Raw genomic sequence first — 19,112 nt, forward strand, 5'->3', positions numbered from 1 at the left:
ATATATATATATTATGTATATTATATATATAATTATATTTATATAGATAATCATATATATGTATATATCCAACCACTGAAATTGGTAAAATGAATAAATATCATTTTATGTCATTTATATTAAAAGATATCTTTTCTGTGATAAATTAAACTTACTCTGCGTTAGATCGGTAATGTTGGAAGTGATATGAAAATGGTAACAGTTTGCCTAGCTTTGAATCATGTGACGCAATGTACGTGTTGAGCTGTTGAATGATAGATCTATCTTATGCTTCATCTATGGTAGTTTAAGTATCGATTACAAAAGTAGTACACAAAAGCAGTATTCGTGAGTGATTTATATCAAAATACAATAATTATTATTATTATAAATCATTAACAATGCGTAATATCGAAATAAAAGCAAAAATTGATGATCCAGACCATAAGATCTTTCGAGTTTTACAATTAACAAAGCACAGCGGTATCATGAAAGTCATGAAACAACATGATACTTTTTTTAAAGTCAGGGAAGGAAGATTAAAATTACGAAAATTCCAAGTAAGAAATTAATTACGTTTTTATATAGGATTGTTACTTTCTTATTTTTATATATGTATATATATATATATATATATATATATATATATATATATATATATACACATATATGTTACTATATATAAAATCTATATACATATAAATAACAGTGTTTATTATACAAGATTTCAAAGAATAAATAGTTATACATTTTTTAATTCCTGTTTCTATTTCCTCTCCTCTTCATATAACAGTAATTATCAATTCGATAGAAATATATATTAGAACCTGATGCAAGAGATAAAACCAGTCAAAAAGCAATGACCATGCTTTCAATGACACAGTAAAATATGAGAGAATAACTATTACTATTGATCTTAACAATCACCTAATTATGTAATAAGATAAGTATTTTTCTCACATAGGATGAGTCAGGAGAATTAATTTACTACAAAAGATCTACTAAGTTTGGTCCAAAGCTTTCCGATTATGAAAAAGTAACCCTAAACAAATCTGCTTGTAATTGTATTGCAAATATTTTAAGTGCATCAAATGGTTGTCTAGGCATTGTAAAAAAGACTAGAAAATTGTATATGATTGGTCAAACTCGTGTACATATTGATGATGTTGAAGGTTTAGGAACTTTTTTGGAATTAGAGGTTCGTAGAACCACAAGGAATGGATCATTACACATTTTCACCTGTAAAATAATATAGTAGTGTCATTATTTTAGGTAGTCTTGACTGATGAACAGGATATAGAAACTGGTGAGAAGATTGCTCAGGACTTAATGTCTAAATTAGATATAAAACATGAAGATTTGATAGCAAATGCCTATGTAGATCTACTACTTGATGTATCTATTAATGAATCTGCTAATGAATCTGCTAATGAATCTACTAATGAATTCGAACAGTTGTAATAAAATTATATTTTTTATACATTAATGTTATTGTTATATTCTGTATGATTATTAAAAAAATGTATAACACAAACAAAATTTAATTTTCATTTTACGAAATAAAGATGTTACATTTGTTTTGGTGCCAATTAAAATAATAATTTTATTTAAGAATGTCATTTGTACGTTTGAACAGTTTTCAAAGAATTGCTATATCAATTATAAATATTTCAGAGAATTCTTTTAAAAATTAATTATCGAATGTATAGGTGATTTATTAGTCGTTGATTCTGTGTCGGTGTGTTAGTTAAAAAAAAAAAAAAAAAAGAAAAAAATAGGAAAGACATGTAAAAGAGAAAAGGCAAGAACGGGGAGACAATCGTACGTTACTATCATAACCGGGATACGTTATAGTGATAAAACAACCCACACTACTCTTCCTTCCTTTTCGATGATCACATTCGTTTGTCACATTTCGCGTGTACGAGTTCTACTTCATTACTGCACTTCTGTTATAAAGGTCATTGTACTCTTGTTCCATTTTGAACTTAAAACAAAATTAGTCGATATTTCAAAATATAGCAGATTAAAAAGATACAATTTTAAACAATTTTAAATTACAAGATTATATAACCATGGACAGCAAATACCAAAGATTTATCAATACTACTTGTATAATATTTTAATTAATTTTAATGTTATAAGAATCGTAGATATTTGTAATTCTATCTAAATTCAAAAGAAGGAGGGGACTTTCTCAAACGATTGCACTAAGTAGTTTTTGTAGAAAAGACCTCCGATTATAGCCAACAACCGAGATACTGGTCAGTCAGTCAGTCTAAATAGTTTGGTGTGCCAGCTATAAACCGAAGCGAAAAGAAATAAAGGAAACCGAATACAAGTGTGCTGCACATGTGAACTGTAGCCAACTGGTTGATGTAATGGACACCGCAGCGCGACACAACGCCTTGTGAATATCACAGGACAGCAATCTTTTATGTATTATGTACCTTTTATGTATGTACATATACTACTATATCAGTAATAATTTTGCATTGTTACATGATAACTTTTTACATATTACTAATGCCCGAATATAATTTTTGTTACACAGAGACAATCTAGTTTTTCAATCTTAAAATAACAATAACTCACCTCCACCTTTTAACATGCATACATATATGTATGTATATATATGTAAAAAAGCCTTGAAGCTTGGAGCGATTGTCTAACTTTTGTCACCCTCGATTTTAAGAAGAAAAAGAGAAGACATTTGAGGGTGCCATAAATTAAGCTGTTTCTCTTAGTGCATGATGGGCTAACCGGAACACAATAGTTTACCAGAAGCTTGTTCAATATACATATGTACGTAGTCTGAAATTGATAATTTACAGTAATTATGGTATTTTAAAGATTATATTGCTTTATTGTTAAAGATTCTATTAATTTTAATATTTTCAAGGTATAATATAAAATAAATATACATATAAAATATCTAAAATATACACAAATGTAAGTATACAAATTTTTAAAGAATTTTTAAATACCTTTCACAAAACAATTTCTCAGATCTCTAATTAAAAACTTAATACATCAATTCCCACGAATGGAATCCTCGAAACTAATAAATACACAACTGTTTTGACTTATCACTAAGTCTAAGCCAACTATAATAACCGGTGAATCACTACGTCCATCTTTCTCAATTCAACTTTTCGTTTAATCTCGTTTAGGATCCTTTAATCTATCAAATAAACAAAGAGAAACAAAAGGAGTCTCCTCGTTTGCAGATAAAATTATTGCAAGCGGTTAATCCCTAAGTAAACCTTTCCTTGATAGACGCCCCCGCATTCGTTCCCCTACTCCGGTATCGTTCTAAGAAATTTCGCTTTGCCCCTCAGCCTGTGTCAGCACCCTCGTCACGAGCCGGCAAAGAAGGAACCTCATTCTACGTACGGCACTGGCCACTGTCGGAGGCTCTCCTTAACCGAGAAACACCGTGAGAGAGACGCGTCACCAGAGGCGTTCACAACGACTTTGTCTCTCGTCCATTCCTCATCTCATTGATCGGAACGGTGTATCGCGGGGATCGAGTGCACTCTGGATCATTGGCTTTTCAATCAGTTTACTTGTGTCGTTCGATTTTCGTCGCGGATCTATCGAGGCGTCTGCCAGTTCACAACACGAGACACTCTCTCCAGGGAGATACACGATACACCGAGTTAGGTAAGACGTTTCTCGCAGTTTGTTCTTGCTATTCTCATTTCCTCATTCGACGCTGCTTCGCTCTCCACCGTATCAGGATCGTTTACTTGTCTGTAAGCTTCATCATTTTAGAAATAACGGCTTACTGCTTTTTTTTGTCGAGTAATGATGTATTAAAAATCTGACCGATACGGAAGAAAGCTTATGTGCATATATGTATGTGAATGCGTACGTGTGATTTTAATTAGACGCGGTTTACAAATTGTGCAAATATTAGTTGTTGACATTGACCTTCTGAATAATTGCATGAAGGAATTTGACGTCTAACAATAGGTACCATTTCGGAATAGAAATATCGAATGACCAAAAATTGTTGATATGTAAAGTGTAAATTGATTTAGAAGTTTTCTTCAAATTTTAGAATTGCAGATTGAAAGTTTTGTAATTTTAAATTTAAGATATAGGTTTGATAAGAAATAATTATTTATATGGAAATGTGTAAAACTTTTCGGAATAAGGAAGTTGGAATAAAATAAAGTACAGTATATTAGAGGTAGTATATTTTGAATATAATATAACAAAGACAATATTTGTGATTATTACATTCAATATAAAGTTGTCTTGAATATAGGATACTTTTTTATATGCGAGAAAATAATGAATTAGGACGATCTTAATTACATTACTTAAAATATTCGAATCTGAAACATTAAAAAAAAAAAGATATTCGTTGAACGTGAACATTAACAACTTATCAGACGTTCCAGATCTACGAAAGCGTTTGGTCATTGAACTATGCGCGATAAACATTTACAAAACTGGAGTTCATTAGTAATAATTCTTTTTATACGGCAATATTATATAATCGAAAGACTAAAAAGTTTTATATATATTATCGTTTATAAAAATGTAGCAATAGCTAATGTGATTCTCTGTATCGAAAGTGCATCATTGACGATTCGAAATATGTATGGCAAACATCGTGATTCTTAATACATTGTAGATAAATCCTGCAATTATTTATTGCTCAAATTGTTTAATATACGAGCTTTATGTTTGTTTACTAGGTTTATAAATTTATGTGAAAGCAACTAATATTATTGATATAAAACTGACGAAATTTGAATTCCAGTTTTTTGGGAAGCTCTTATAACACAAAATACACATTGAAACTAAAATTTTACTGGGTATCTACAACCGTGGTGATTCATTACTTGTTCAAAAAAAATAGTAAATATTAGATACTGAAAAGACTTATGACTGACAGAAACACATTGTAAAATCTAGAGCGTTCAAAGGAAATTTTCTCTATAGAATTCCAAGAAAATAAGAATTCCAAGATTTCAAATCTTTCTGGAATGGCCTTACCTTGAGATAAGTTTGGTTATTCATCGAACGTTCAAAGAAAAATTTCAGCTATGTTCGCTTTTAGTATCATTATGTCGTTGTTGTTCAAAGACGAAATAAATTTTATTTGTAAAAAGCAAATGTTTTTTGTTTCCAGAATATAATGCCGATGGCTTAAATTCTGTTCAAGAAATTTAAACGATAGGGGGGAGGAGCAAAAATGGCTCGAGCATTTTCTCAGGCAATTTTTGCAATACTATTACTTGCAATAACTATTGTGTCGGGTAAGTATTATTTATTAATACGTTTAATTCAAGTTATCAGCCGCAGTTATCATTAATTTTTTCGCATTTATACTTATCGAGCATTATATTATTTGTATACATGACTTTAATAAAATTTTGTAAGATAGAATCAGATTATAAGATAATAATTATTTCGAAAAAATTGGAATAAAAATTTCCCGGTGTCAACTTGATATATTTGTAAAATTACGAAGTTTTCTTTCATAAAGATTGATTAAAGAAAATTGAAGCTTCCTAAAATTTACTTTGAATATTTCAACTGTCGATATGTGCTTCTGGTTGAACAAGAAGAAAAAAAAATTAGGTTAAAACAGTATAGTTGAAATTCGTCTTGATTTTAACGTGCTATCCGGTTATTATTCTTAATGTGGCCTGGAAGACACTTTATCCACACGATTAGATAGCGATTCGACCCCTCGACCTGCCTTTCTTCTGAATTTCTCAAGTTTATTTCAGTCTCCAAAATCTAAGCGCTCCAGAAATCTCAAGTAATAAGATCATAAGGCATCAATAGATCCTTAAAAAATGTTCTTGCAAAGCATTTGCTCGTTTAAATCTTCCATTTTATCCCAACATTTACAATTTAAATATTTTAAGAAAATATGGGAAGATATCTAGTAGCATTTTATTTTTTTAAAAATTATAACTGTTATGGAACAAAATAATTTTACGATGAAATATTCTATGCAAATTATATTGAAATATTTATGCACGATAACGTAAGAATTTAGAGAAAGTTAGAATTCTTATTAGCGAATAATATAATATAATAGAGTTATCAGAAATTTAAAATCAATAAAATATAATTATTTATGAGTTTTGGAGAATTTTCATTCATTTTTAACGGTCTCTAGAGAAGCTACATCATAAACATCCGGTTGTTACTTGCGATAGCTTCAACCGGTAGTAGAACTCTACGTGATAACTGAATAATTCTATCTTCGTTTAAACTTTTCTCCGAAAAATCATAGTTATTAATTTTCATCCTATATTTATTATCCATGTCCAGTGTCTTCAAAAAGTGAACAGTATTCTTTAGATTTGTAGATTTAAAAGAAAAGTGTTAAAAGATTTCCCGTATTTTCGAAGAAATTTTTAGTACTAAAGGAATTCATGTTGATTATTTTATGTAAGATAGTCTGTTTATCGGTTTAAACGACGAATGATAAAACATGTACAGAGATATTAAAGTCTACAAAATAGTTTTTTAACCGGATCATTTCCGCTTTCAGATATCGCAGAGCCTCTATATGGCAGGGAAAGGGTTATTCCAGCCAGAGGTGAGCTTCAATATCTTTTCGATTACTTTAAAATAACAAAAAAACGATAAAAAGAATCGGCAAACTGTGAATGCAACTCAATGATCAATATTTCATTTCAATTTGAGAACATCAGCATTTCTCATATAAATTACAATACATACATAGTTTTTATATACATATATACAGGACATAATATATAGGAAATATTTTGGATCTCCAAAATATACACTAAAATAAAGGTTTCATTTCAAAGAATTTATATCAAAATAAAGTTTGGAACAACCGTTAAGAAATTTTTTGCAAAAATACGTAGAATTAGATAGCAGTGAGCATTGGAGATAAAAGCGGGGTGTTATAGGATCAATCCAGAGAGGAGATATGTCACCTACGGAGGTGAGCGAAGATCGCCATTATTGGCCAAGGCAGATCATTCACAGTCCAAGAGGTAGTCCGTTCTCGCTGGTTTCAAAAACTCACGTTACTCATTGTTTACAGACAATTAAAACCAGCATGATAGAGCTGCTCTATTATCGTTATAATGATAACGTTGCTTAATCTATTGTCTACATGGAATGACATGTTCTATGATTAAACTATCACAGGTGTACATGATTAATATCGACAGTACTTCTTGTTGATTAAAATAATTTTTGCTACATCGTTCGAATGATATAACATAGATCTTCCCTGTCTTATGCAAGTCGATGACTTACATTCACGTTTCATCTTTCGAAGCAGAAGGTCAAAAAGATCAGCGAGTAATGCTACATTTCTTTCCTTGTATCTTCTTAATTTGGTTGAGGCAATTATATCTGGACACTATATTTTTGATCACTAACTTCTGGTATCTGGGAATCTCGTTAACCCAGTGTAAATAACAAACAGTTGATTAACGTAATTACCAATTGACGATGTAAGGATACTTGAACTGGCTGAAGGGGATGGAGATAAATTACTAAAATAATAGCTAACTCGATTCTCCTTTCGTGAAGAAATTTGTTAAAATTCGATTATGTTCTCTTTAGGCGCACAAATAAAGAGGAAGCACCCCTGCGAGCAGAGCTCGTGTTACCCCTCTACAGGAAATTTATTAATCGGTCGAAAAAATCGATTGGCCGCATCATCTACTTGCGGTCTTACAAAACCTGAAAGGTACTGCATCGTTTCGCATTTAAAGGAGCGGAAGAAGTGCTTTTTTTGCGACGCATCGTCGCCCAACAAGCAACATAACATCGAAAATGTAGTTACCGAGTAAGTAATCCATTAAATTATACGTTTATGTTTTTCAATTCTTCCTTTTTTTTTTTTTTTTTTACAAAAATATCTTTCATCACTTCTATTCAAACACTTATCTCGAATAAGAAAAATAAAATTTTTACTTTGGTGCTATTAATTATATTTATATCATTCTTACACAATGGCGTCGTAATTTTACTCGTTTAATCCAACAGTAAAAATTGGTGGCAAGCGGAAAATGGCGTGGAGAACGTAACGATACGCTTCGATCTGGAAGCTGAGTTCCATTTCACCCACAGCATCATCCGTTTCAAAACGTTTAGACCAGCGAAGATGTTGATTGAACGATCGTCCGATTTTGGTAAAACGTGGCAAGTGTATCGATACTTCGCGCACAATTGCGAAAAGTACTTTCCTGGAGTGTCTACGGAACAACCTCAGAGACTGACGGATGTTATCTGCGAGACGAGGTATTCCGCTGTGGCGCCATCGTCTGGAGGTGATGTTATCTTTAGGTATGTAAATAACGATAACCAGGGATCATTTAACTTTAATAGCACAACGCTGCGTTTAGATACGTTGCATGTAACTGACATTTCTAGTGATTACATCTTTCAGTGATTAATTTACAGAGTACGTGTCTTGTAATTCGAGATATGATTTTATGTATATGATTATTTTGATGGAAAATAATTAAGAATCGTTGTTGTATAAAGAAAGTGTGACAGATAAAAATTTACATTTTTTAAATTATGATAAATAATTTGGTTCTCAATGGATTAACACTTAGCCAACTGAATAGGGAAATCTCCCCTCTGTAAAATACATCGCTGCGTGACCGAACGGAGAGATCTCCCTTTTTGACTTTTGCAACGCGTTTTCTTCTTTTTTGTTATTATCAGTTATTGCTTACCTGGAATTGTTTCCAATTAATTGCGCCACTTTTTCTGCTTTTATAAAATACAGTATATGATAAAATACACCAATTTAATGGTATTAAAATTAATTAGAAAGTTACATTATCAATTGTGAATAAATAAAGTTACAATCGAACGATACCACATTGTAAAAAAATATTAAAATGCATTATGAATTTTTAATTTCATGTTCAAGTTGTGTTATTTATCTTTAATCATCTTTAATGTTTTTAATTTTACCTATATCTTTTATACTTTTAATATATACTTTTGATTTCACGTTTTGTATAAACAATATGTGAAATCTTTAAATAAGATCATTACCACAAAATATAATTGACCGCTTAAATAATTTTTAGACTTCTTTGTTTTTTAAGTAGTGAACATTAGTCCTCGATACTTGGAAAAATGCGCGGTGAACAGCGTATAGGTTGGCTTGTCCAAGCGCGGTGAGTAACGTATAGCTCGCTGTGGCGCGCGCGGTTGGCTAAGTGTTAAACACAATTACTTATCCGAATAACAATTGAATAAATTTTTCATTGTTTCCAGAGTATTGCCTCAGAATTTGGAGATAGACAACCCCTACTCCAAGGAAGTGCAGAACCAACTGAAAATAACGAACCTTCGCATAAATATGACTAGATTGCACACTCTAGGAGACGATCTTCTCGACGACCGCGCAGAGATTCGAGAGAAATATTACTATGCCATTCAAAACATAGTGATTCGCGGATCTTGTTCCTGTTACGGTCACGCGTCTAGATGCCTTCCGCTTCCTGGAGTCCCTGATGAGGAAAACATGGTGCACGGCAGATGCGAGTGTACTCATAATACTACGGGATTGAATTGCGAAAAATGTCAAGACTTCTACAATGATCTTCCGTGGAAACCAGCTGTTGGAAAGCAAACGAACGCTTGTAGACCTTGTATTTGTAACAATCACACGAACTCTTGCCATTTCGACGAAGCTGTTTATGAAAATTCTGGAAGAGTATCTGGCGGTGTTTGCGATGACTGTCAACACAATACTATGGGAAAGAACTGCGAACTCTGCAAACCATTCTTCTATCACGACGTGACCAAAGATATTACTCATCCTGAAGCATGTTTGCGTAAGTTGCTTATCTATTACTACTATCAATCACATCTTTGGTAGATTCTGTTCCATTAGAAGACTTCAGATTTTTATACATCTATGGGAAATTTAAAGATACTCCGAATTTCTCTTCATAGCGTACTTCATGACAGGTGGAATTTTAAACTTTGTTTTTTTTTATCTGTTCGTAGCTTGTGACTGCGACCTAGGTGGTTCCTTGGACGACGGTATATGCGATTCGATAACCAATCCTCTCACCGGAGGCGAATCTGGCCGCTGTAACTGTAAAGCAAATGTCGAAGGTCGTCGTTGCGATCGTTGTAAAAATGGTTTCTGGAACTTCGATCCTGAAAATCCCGAGGGATGTCAAGGTATTGATTCGTAAACGGTTCAGCACGGATTTTTCTTTCACAATTTAGGATACGTCTGGTTAAATTTTTCTCCAGATTTTTCAAGCAGTAGGTGATATAAATTTCCAAAATTAAAAAAAGAAGTGAAAATAAATTGTTCTGTTTAGCTTGCACCTGCAACATCCTGGGTACCATCGACAATCGTGGATGTAATATGGTGACTGGCGAGTGTACTTGCAAGCGTTACGTTACTGCTCGCGATTGTAACCAATGTCTCCCAGAATATTGGGGACTTTCGGAAGATCCAGACGGTTGCAAGCCTTGCGATTGCGATCCTGGTGGTTCCTACGAGAATTCTTGCGACGTAGTCACTGGCCAGTGCCGCTGTAGACCTCACGTCAGCGGCAGAACTTGTAACCAACCTGAACAAAGCTACTACACTGGATCGTTAGACTTTCTCATTTACGAGGGTGAATTATCCAGAGCCAGCGATGTAACTATTCAATTTTTTTCTGGTTAAAAATAATTAAAAGGTCAACTTATAGATTACCGAAATATAAAACACAATTTCTTTTTGCGAATATTTCTATAACTTTGTTTGTAATGCAATCTATTTTAGAATTGCCAAGTGGTGATAAGAGAGCCCTATCGTGACGGAAGAAATAGTACGTGGACCGGAACTGGTTTTATGAGAGCGCTCGAAGGTTCAGTGTTGAATTTCACGATCGACGATATACGTAAAAGTTTGTGGTACGATATCATCGTACGATATGAACCAGTTCAGGCTGGATCTTGGGAGAACGTTCAAATAATCATCGAGAGAGAAAGTCCAGTGGATCCGAATGGTCCTTGTGCCGAATGGAGACCCGAGTACGATCAACTATACGCGCAACTTCCTTTAAGATCGAGAAGCGTCGTTGTACAACCATCCGTTTGTTTGGAAGCAGGGAAACGATACAATATTCTGTTACAATTCCGTAAATTCAATAATCACATGGATACACCGTCCGCGTCCATTTTGGTCGACTCTATCGTTCTGAGACCGAAAATAGACTCCATTCCTTTCTTTAAAACGCCTGTAGTTGGCGAACTTCGTCGGCAGGAATACGAAATATATCATTGTAGTGATTTCTATAACGATTTTAACGCCATAACGAATAATATCCCAGAAGTTTGCAAGAAGTATCAAAATAGTATCGGTTACTACGTTTATGACGGAGCACATTCTTGCGAGTGTAATCCGACTGGATCGCACAGTTTGCTGTGTGAAAATTACGGAGGCACGTGTCCTTGTAAACAAAATGTTGTTGGCAGGCGTTGCGATCGTTGCGCGCCTGGTACTTACGGATTTAGTCCGGAGGGTTGCATTCCCTGTGATTGCGACGGTGTAGGGGCGCTGGATAATTTTTGCGACATTGAAACAGGTCGATGCAAGTGTCGACCAAATACTTATGGTAGAACTTGCGGTCAATGCGAGCCTGGCTTCTGGAATTTCCCTCATTGTCAACGGTGCGAGTGTAATGGTCATGCTGAAAGTTGTGATTCCAAAACTGGCGCCTGTATAAATTGTCGGGACTACACGACCGGACACAATTGCGATAGATGCATCGAGACGTATTACGGTGATCCTAGGATCGGTGTGGATATTCCATGTAGAGCGTGCCCTTGTCCGGGTAAGTTGAATTAGATTAGTAATGAAATATATATATATATATTTATACTGTATACTTATATCTGTATATACTATATATATATATATATACTATATATGGATATAAAATTTTCATGGTATCTTGTCGGTTATTTTGTATAGATCCCACATGCATAATTTTTATTTACTAAAGCGTTATTCATTCGCCAATTTTTCACAAATTTACAGGAACCATAGACTCTGGACATTCGTACGCCGAGAGTTGTTCGCTAGACCCGGTGACTCACGACGTGATTTGCGAATGTTTCGATGGATACACCGGTCCGCGTTGTGAAAGCTGCGCCGAGAACTATTTCGGTAATCCTGAAGTTCCCGGTGGTAGCTGTGAGTCGTGTAATTGCAACAATAACACGGACTTACGTCGACCCGGAAATTGCGATCCTGAAACTGGACGTTGTCTTCAATGTCTCTACAACACTGATGGAGCCAATTGTCAGATTTGTAAGGCAGGATTTTACGGAAATGCTCTGGAACAGGATTGCGAGGATTGCATGTGCGACGTTTTGGGTACAGATAGAAACGCTGGTCCTTGTGACCACCGAACTGGACAGTGTTCATGCTTGCCTCACGTTATCGGTTTACTCTGCGATTCTTGTGAAGAGAATCATTGGAGAATCGCCAGTGGCCAAGGTTGCGATCCTTGCGAATGTGACGCGGTTGGGAGCGTTTCCGACAGGTCCGTATGCCAATTTTTATTAAATATTTAAATATTTTCAAACAAATCTGCCTAAAATGCCTCGATTTTTAAAATGTACCTTTTACTATTTTTGTCGATAGATGTAACCCGTACGACGGTACTTGCGAGTGCAGACCAGGCTTCGGAGGAAGACGTTGTAACGAGTGCCAAACCAACTACTGGGGAAACCCTAATGTCGAATGTTATCCGTGTGATTGCGATTTAACCGGTTCTGCTAGTCAGCAGTGCGACAGAGAAACAGGAATGTGCGTCTGTCACAAGGGAATCGGTGGCGAAAAATGTGATCAGTGCGATCGTGGCTACTATGGAAATGCGCCTCAATGCAACCCTTGCGGAGAGTGTTTCGACAATTGGGACTTGACGCTGACTGGTTTGAGAAACAAGACGAATCTTGTGATCGAAGAGGCATCGAGAATTCAAAAGGTTGGAACGACCGGTGTCTACAGTCAAGAATTCGACGACATGGTCGAATCTCTGGATCAAGTTCAAGCATTGATCAGTAACGCTTCCATTAGAAGTCAAGATTTGGACGAATTAAATGACTTGGCTATAGATTTAAATAATAAGAAATTAGAATCCACCAAGAAATTAGAAGAAGTGAACAATCTTTTGGAGAATGTCAGTCAAAGAGTAAATCTAGGGGATGCTGCTCTTAAAAATTTGAAGAATAGAACGAACAACTTGCACCAAGCTGCTGCTGATCTCAAAGAAAATGCGACTAGATTGCAGGAAGAGAATGTTCTAGGCGCTCTTAACGTTACTCAGCAAATGGCGGAACAGTCTAGACAAGCGGAAAAAATGGCCAATGACACTAGCAATGTTCTAGCCGACGCTGAAAGATTCCGCAAGCATACTGAGAGCTTGTTAGCTAAGAATCGTGCTTTCGTGATAGAGGCACAGGAGAGAAACCAGGAGTCATTGAATAAAATAAATGAGGAATTGAAGAACTTTGATGGAATTATGCCAGGATTAAATCTCGAAATGTGTGGAGATAACGTGACGGATTGCAGCAGCGTCTGTGGTGGCGCTGGCTGTGGTTTCTGTGGTGGACTATCTTGCGATGCGGGTGCTGTGACCAAGGCTAATCAAGCTCTGGACGTAGCTAAGAAACAGGCTGCTGAGATCAAGAACCACAAGGACGAGGCTGAACAGTTACTTCGTAATGTAAGTTCTGACATATTTTTTCAATTTCATTTCATAAATTTGCTAAAACCTTTTATTTCGAAGTTTTCTATGTTGATCCAAATTTTGTTTGTTCAGATGGTTCAAGTGAAACGCGATGCAACAGCAGCCAGATCGAATGCTCAAGATGCCTTCAACTACGCCTTAAGAGCTCGTAATTTAACCGATACCTTGAGCAAAGATCTCGCTGACATAAACAAGCGAGTCCGTAACATCTTGGAGGAAGACCAGCCCACACCAGCTATGGTCAGAGACTTGGCCAACGAAGTATTGGCTAAAAACATCAAACTAAAGCCCGACGAGATCAAAATATTAGCCGATCGTATTAAGAGTATCGTCGGTTCCTTGACCGATTCCGAGAAAATCCTCGCGGATACTAGGGATGACCTTCAGTTGGCCGAAAAGTTAAAGAACGATGCTGACAGAGCAAAAGAGGAAGCAATCGCGAAACAAAATCTAGCCAACAAAGTGGTAATTTTATTGAGTGATGCTCAGAGGGCTCAAGATCGAGCTCAAGCAGCGATCGATCAAGCTGAACGCGATGTCAGGAGATTCGAAAATGACTTGGAAGAGATAGCCGAGGTGACCAGGGGAGCTCAGATGCAGGCAAACAGCACCACTCAGACGGTCGACTCTTTGGACGCTCGCTTGAAACAATTACAAACGCAATCGGTCAGAAACGATTTTGTTTTGAATGAAGAAATCAGAGTCGAGGCGCGGAAAGTAGCTGATGAAGCGCAAAAGGTAGATGCTAAGACGAAGGAACTCGCTATGGAATACAGAAAAGCAGACGAAGCATTGAATTCGAGGGCAAACAAGAGCAAAGGGAATATATTGAGGGCAAAGAAGCTCTTACAAAAAGCCTCCGAGTTGACAGCCGATACATCGACGAAATTGAAGGACTTGGACGGTATGGAGAGTGTTTACAGAGATAACGAAAGAATGCTATCCGATTTGATGGCGGAGGTTGATTCTTTAAATGGAGAGATGGAGAAATATTTGGCGGAAATCGAACAAAAAGCCCAACGGTACAAGCATTGTACTCCTTGAGTGACTGTAATTAAAACGTAAAGAAGTAGTATACATTACTATGACCGAATCAATGTGAATATAAAGAAATATATATATAGGTCACTTTAAAGAGAGGATCGTGAAATCTTAAACCGAGACTTACTTTTCTAAGAGTTATTCGGATTCTATAATAAAGTATATTGATTCTAAAGAAACGAAGGAAATAATTTTTCCAGTGCCATAGCGGTAAACGAAGGGGCCATTCATTCGTAGACATATTACGTATTTTATACACGCATTCGTACGTAACTTTTCGAAAATTTAATAATAGAGAATCCTTTAAATCGTTTTTCAAATAAACGAAAATCGAATTTTTTCATTGCATTTATTATCATGGACTAAACATTTTAAAATGAACCGAACACCGCATAAACCGTCTACTATTCGAGAAAAAGATTGAGCTAGTTAATATATAATACAAATTAAAGTATCAATATCGATTCCTGATTCACAATAAATGTTATTGTTCTATACATCTCAAGATAAGATTTGTACTTATATAAAATATGTTGTATTTGTTATATACATTGCATTTGTAATAAGACACGGGTGCAATAGATAGATAAAATTTTTATCAATAGTTTGTAAATATATTATTACGCCTTTTCGCAAAACTGCATTTTTTCATTGATTACATATTTTTAATGAATATTTCGATAAATTATTGTAGAATATTAGGCAGTTGTATAAATGTGTTATGTTATGGCCACGAGATTTGAAATAATAAATAAATGTGTTATGTTATGGTTACGTTGAAGCCACGAGATTTGAAATGTACGAATAATACGCGTCGAGGAAGTTATAAAAGAGAATTCCTCGATAAAAAAAACATTATAGTTATTTATAAATCTATGTTTTAGAGTAACAACCGAACTATTGATATTGTCAGTAACGGCCATTATTGCATATCAGTTTTTGTTCGGGCGAGAAATGAAGCAAAGCTTTAAACGAACCAAACGATTTTTAATTGTATTTAATGAACAGCTACGTTTGTACAACGAGAGAGAAATACAGGTTAAAGAAATAAATAATATTGAAAAAACGCAATTTTTAATTTCATTTATTAAAAAGTTATATTTAAAGTTATTTTGAATTTGTGAGAAAAAACACAAAGAAAATCTTATCTGACGATAGCACGATAACACGAAACATCGTGGATTTCGACGTGATAATGATATTTCCTTAACGTATGACTGTGTCGCTGTTAAAAGACGGAAGGACTTGTCGGAAACGTGGAACCGCGGTGATAAAATATTTTCGTGGTTAGGATTTTATTTTAAATAAAGATCCCGTGTTAAAGTATGTACCTGTTATGTTCTGTATTATTTGAATTTACTCTATGTCGTAAGCATATTATTAATCATACAGCATATTAAAGCGAAGCATTATTAGTTCTTTCTATAAGAGAAAATTAGGATAGGTTGTCAGGAAAGTTCCCAGCATATTTCAGTTCGGTTGATACATGTGTAACGACTTCTTTATAAAAATAGTATTTGTAGTTTATTATCGCGGAGTCTGGTTTCGATCTACACGTGCACCCCGCTGTTTAGTGCCTCTGTCAAAAATCTTGACATCGTGTCCCGTCTGTCTGCATTTGAACTTCCTCAATTCGTGTCGAATCTAACAGAGGTTCTCATTTAATCAGTTTGCACATGATTTTACTATTCTTTTTATTTTTTAGAAGCTTAGAAACAATTAAATAAACGAATTAAGAATTATAAATATATATCTGAAATTATTGCCATTTCGTCAGAAACCAAATATAAAGAACGCACGCGTCAAGATAAAACTTTTATGACGATGAAAAAATTGGTTATGTTTTAAAAAGCATTTACATATCTACCGTCGAAGACTTCTCTTCTTGCAGATGAATCCTTTTATTCATTATTTCGGCGCACCTATTCGTGCTTAAGCCTTTTGGCTTTTAGAATCGACTTCAGACGCTGTAGTATTTCGTGAATAGACAGCACTGTTGAATTGAAATGGTGTATGGGCTCGTGGTACTATGCATAATGAGTTCATTCAGAACGCGCACCAGTGGTTGTCCGACATTACTGTTAGAAACAGAATTTTGAAATTGTAAACAACTTCAAGCAAGTATATATATTTAAAAAAATGATCATTTACGTACGCATGTGAAAATCGTTTAATGGAAATTGATGAAAATGTGTAAGCTTGATTCGTGATATAGAGGAAAGTATCTCAGTCTAATGGTGATTCATCATTAACAAAGAGTTTTTCAATGTACATTTCACGACCTTTATCATTGATGCCTCGTGAAACTTATAAAACCGATTACTTTTATTGGACGAAGATTATGACTATCTGCAAATGCATATATATTAGTAAGCATTATGTACGGTCAGATTCTTAGTCTTTCCGGTCAGGATGTAAAGTATAAAGTTACAATCGGTTGCCGTAAAGAAATCGTTAATTATACTTCGTAGACAGTAAAATAACTTTCTTATAAGTATATATGGAAACCATTGTAAATATTAACGTGGCCATTTTCGCTGTTGATTATTTTATTCTGTTTCGTCCTAATATTAGGTCATCCCATAAGTTCGTGCCAACTTTTGTGTATACATTTCATGCGTCGATTTATAAACATACGGCGATAAGGGACCAATGCGCTTGAAAAATGGGAAGAAGTTGTAGAACGAGAGAGGGATTACATTTTTTCATGAAACTGAAAGGTATGTAAACGATCTTAACATATATAACGGCTCGAAAAACGGAACGAACTTATGGGACGACCTAATATTTTTATCGTATTTATATTATCGATATTTATATCTATATTTTATCGAATAATTGAAAAGCGCTAAATGGACACGGAAATTATAAAAATAATGGAACTGTACCGGTTTAACACGAATTATAGACGAAATTTATCATTTTTTCAAATAATTGTTTATTAAATTTACTCGTAGTGTATGATTCGAATATTATATTATAGCGTGTGTTCAAGTAAAATAGTAAAATTTCAATATTAAAGCTTAAAAGCACCACTGTTAATTGAGTAGAAAAAAATTAATCAGTGTGAAAGTGTGAATGCATATAAGACGAGCCTGCTTTTGGATGCTTTATCGTAGATAGCTTATCGGTAATAAATATAGACGACGGAATTCCGGCGTTTTTACACTAGCATTATCTATACATTTGCCTCAAATATTTGGAACACAACCAAAAAATCGATAAGAAATAAATAATAAATCGATAAAAATCGATAATAAATGCAATTGAAAAATTTTCTATGGTTCAGACACATATTTACGATATATAATTTGTCCTAAGAGATATTTTCAGCGAAAAAATCCTTTCGAATTAGTTACACAATTTCAATTTTATTCCCAAGAATATTTGCCAATGATGTAAAATCTAGCTAGTTTATAGACGCAAAAACCTTCCTGTAATAATAAAACAACATGCTATGTAAATTGAAAATTATTTCCGAAAGGACGAAAGGAAGAATAACGAGATGAATTCGTTTTCTTCTCAAAGATAAAATATTGTCGTAACGATAGCGAAGGTTTAGGTAAAATGTCCATTGTATGCACAGTCTGATTACACGAACCTTTCGCCCTAAGTTTAAAAGTTTAGCCTTCGTTGTCCTGAAAACGGCTATAAGAATACTGTTCTTCTCACGGTGCATTCCTTTACTAGGCAGGTTACGTGAACCGGTCCAATCGGGGTTGGTTATGCAAAACAGCTTCGGTTTGGAAGGTGAGGCGATTTTCTGGTATTTTCGTGTTACTTTGGAGAAAAGAACGAATTCATATGGAATTTTCCTGACAAAGGAATGGAAGAAAAGCATTGCATTAGAATGTATAGATGTTTAGGAAGACGAAAGAAATAAAAAGAAGAATTAGTGGAATTAGTAGAATATTCTATAACAAAAAGATATGAGACACGTGTCTAGCTTTAAGGTTCGGAAATAAATTCTATAGAATTTGATGTTAACGATTTATATTATACTTTCTTCAAGCTTTTATACTTTAAATGCGACAAGCCAAATCTTCCGTTTGTTATGGAAGAGCAATTTTAAAATTTGATGCGCTGTTAATCAGTCCTAATATTATTTTTTACATCGTTTTGAGACTAAATTGTATTTTTGCTACACATTGGTTTAATTAGATTTTCTATGTAGATTAACAAATGTAGAAACAAAAAAAAAGGTAATAATAAAAGTTGGGATAAAAACAACAAATATGTATTTCTCTTAGTTTTTGCGAATTAACGGTTCTCAGATTTAGGATCGACAGGCCAACGAGAATTTTCCAAGTTCACTTTTAATCACAGGGTAGAGGACCA

The 19,112-nt window shown here is 34.5% G+C and overlaps 2 protein-coding genes and 2 long non-coding RNA genes across 5 annotated transcripts; 2 read left to right on the forward strand and 2 right to left on the reverse strand.

The window, feature by feature from the left end:
- The first annotated feature begins 100 nt into the window (after nt 1-100).
- LOC100642950 lies at nt 101-1,590 on the forward strand. The gene is made up of 3 exons (XM_003393526.3): nt 101-539; nt 944-1,177; nt 1,252-1,590. The coding sequence occupies exons 1-3, from the start codon at nt 381-383 to the stop codon at nt 1,438-1,440; spliced, it is 582 nt and encodes a 193-aa protein (XP_003393574.2). The 5' UTR covers nt 101-380; the 3' UTR covers nt 1,441-1,590.
- A 943-nt stretch (nt 1,591-2,533) lies between these two features.
- Nucleotides 2,534-3,087, reverse strand: LOC105666337. Its single transcript, XR_001099218.3, has 2 exons — nt 2,967-3,087; nt 2,534-2,793 (listed from the first exon to the last, which is right to left on the reverse strand). It is a non-coding gene; the product is annotated as an uncharacterized LOC105666337 (long non-coding RNA).
- A 237-nt stretch (nt 3,088-3,324) lies between these two features.
- LOC100642555 (laminin subunit beta-1) lies at nt 3,325-15,845 on the forward strand. The gene is made up of 13 exons (XM_012314789.3): nt 3,325-3,645; nt 5,129-5,255; nt 6,509-6,556; nt 6,897-6,983; nt 7,564-7,789; nt 7,990-8,289; nt 9,241-9,803; nt 9,979-10,158; nt 10,305-10,630; nt 10,757-11,810; nt 12,017-12,524; nt 12,626-13,709; nt 13,806-15,845. Exons 2-13 carry the CDS (start codon nt 5,192-5,194, stop codon nt 14,775-14,777), a joined length of 5,412 nt encoding a protein of 1,803 aa, XP_012170179.1. The 5' UTR covers nt 3,325-3,645; nt 5,129-5,191; the 3' UTR covers nt 14,778-15,845.
- Nucleotides 15,846-16,092: 247 nt separating this feature from the next.
- LOC110119827 lies at nt 16,093-16,890 on the reverse strand. 2 transcript variants are annotated; one of them, XR_002308325.2, is made up of 2 exons: nt 16,642-16,890; nt 16,093-16,418 (listed from the first exon to the last, which is right to left on the reverse strand). It is a non-coding gene; the product is annotated as an uncharacterized LOC110119827 (long non-coding RNA). The 2 variants fall into 2 exon arrangements; XR_007227715.1 differs by having other exon boundaries at nt 16,634-16,890.
- Nucleotides 16,891-19,112: the final 2,222 nt, after the last annotated feature.

The sequence above is a fragment of the Bombus terrestris genome, chromosome 2 (genome assembly GCF_910591885.1).
Source record: "Bombus terrestris chromosome 2, iyBomTerr1.2, whole genome shotgun sequence".
Lineage (NCBI taxonomy): Eukaryota > Metazoa > Arthropoda > Insecta > Hymenoptera > Apidae > Bombus > Bombus terrestris.

Bases quoted from the DNA above. Each gene is read 5' to 3' on its own strand.
- LOC100642950 (XM_003393526.3), top strand. From the start codon at position 381: ATGCGTAATATCGAAATAAAAGCAAAAATTGATGATCCAGACCATAAG. The intron at 540-943 runs GTAAGAAATTAA...TTTCTCACATAG, and splicing joins TAAAATTACGAAAATTCCAA to GATGAGTCAGGAGAATTAAT. The intron at 1,178-1,251 runs GTTCGTAGAACC...TCATTATTTTAG, and splicing joins GAACTTTTTTGGAATTAGAG to GTAGTCTTGACTGATGAACA.
- LOC100642555 (XM_012314789.3), top strand. From the start codon at position 5,192: ATGGCTCGAGCATTTTCTCAGGCAATTTTTGCAATACTATTACTTGCA. The intron at 9,804-9,978 runs GTAAGTTGCTTA...ATCTGTTCGTAG, and splicing joins TCATCCTGAAGCATGTTTGC to CTTGTGACTGCGACCTAGGT. The intron at 11,811-12,016 runs GTAAGTTGAATT...ACAAATTTACAG, and splicing joins TAGAGCGTGCCCTTGTCCGG to GAACCATAGACTCTGGACAT.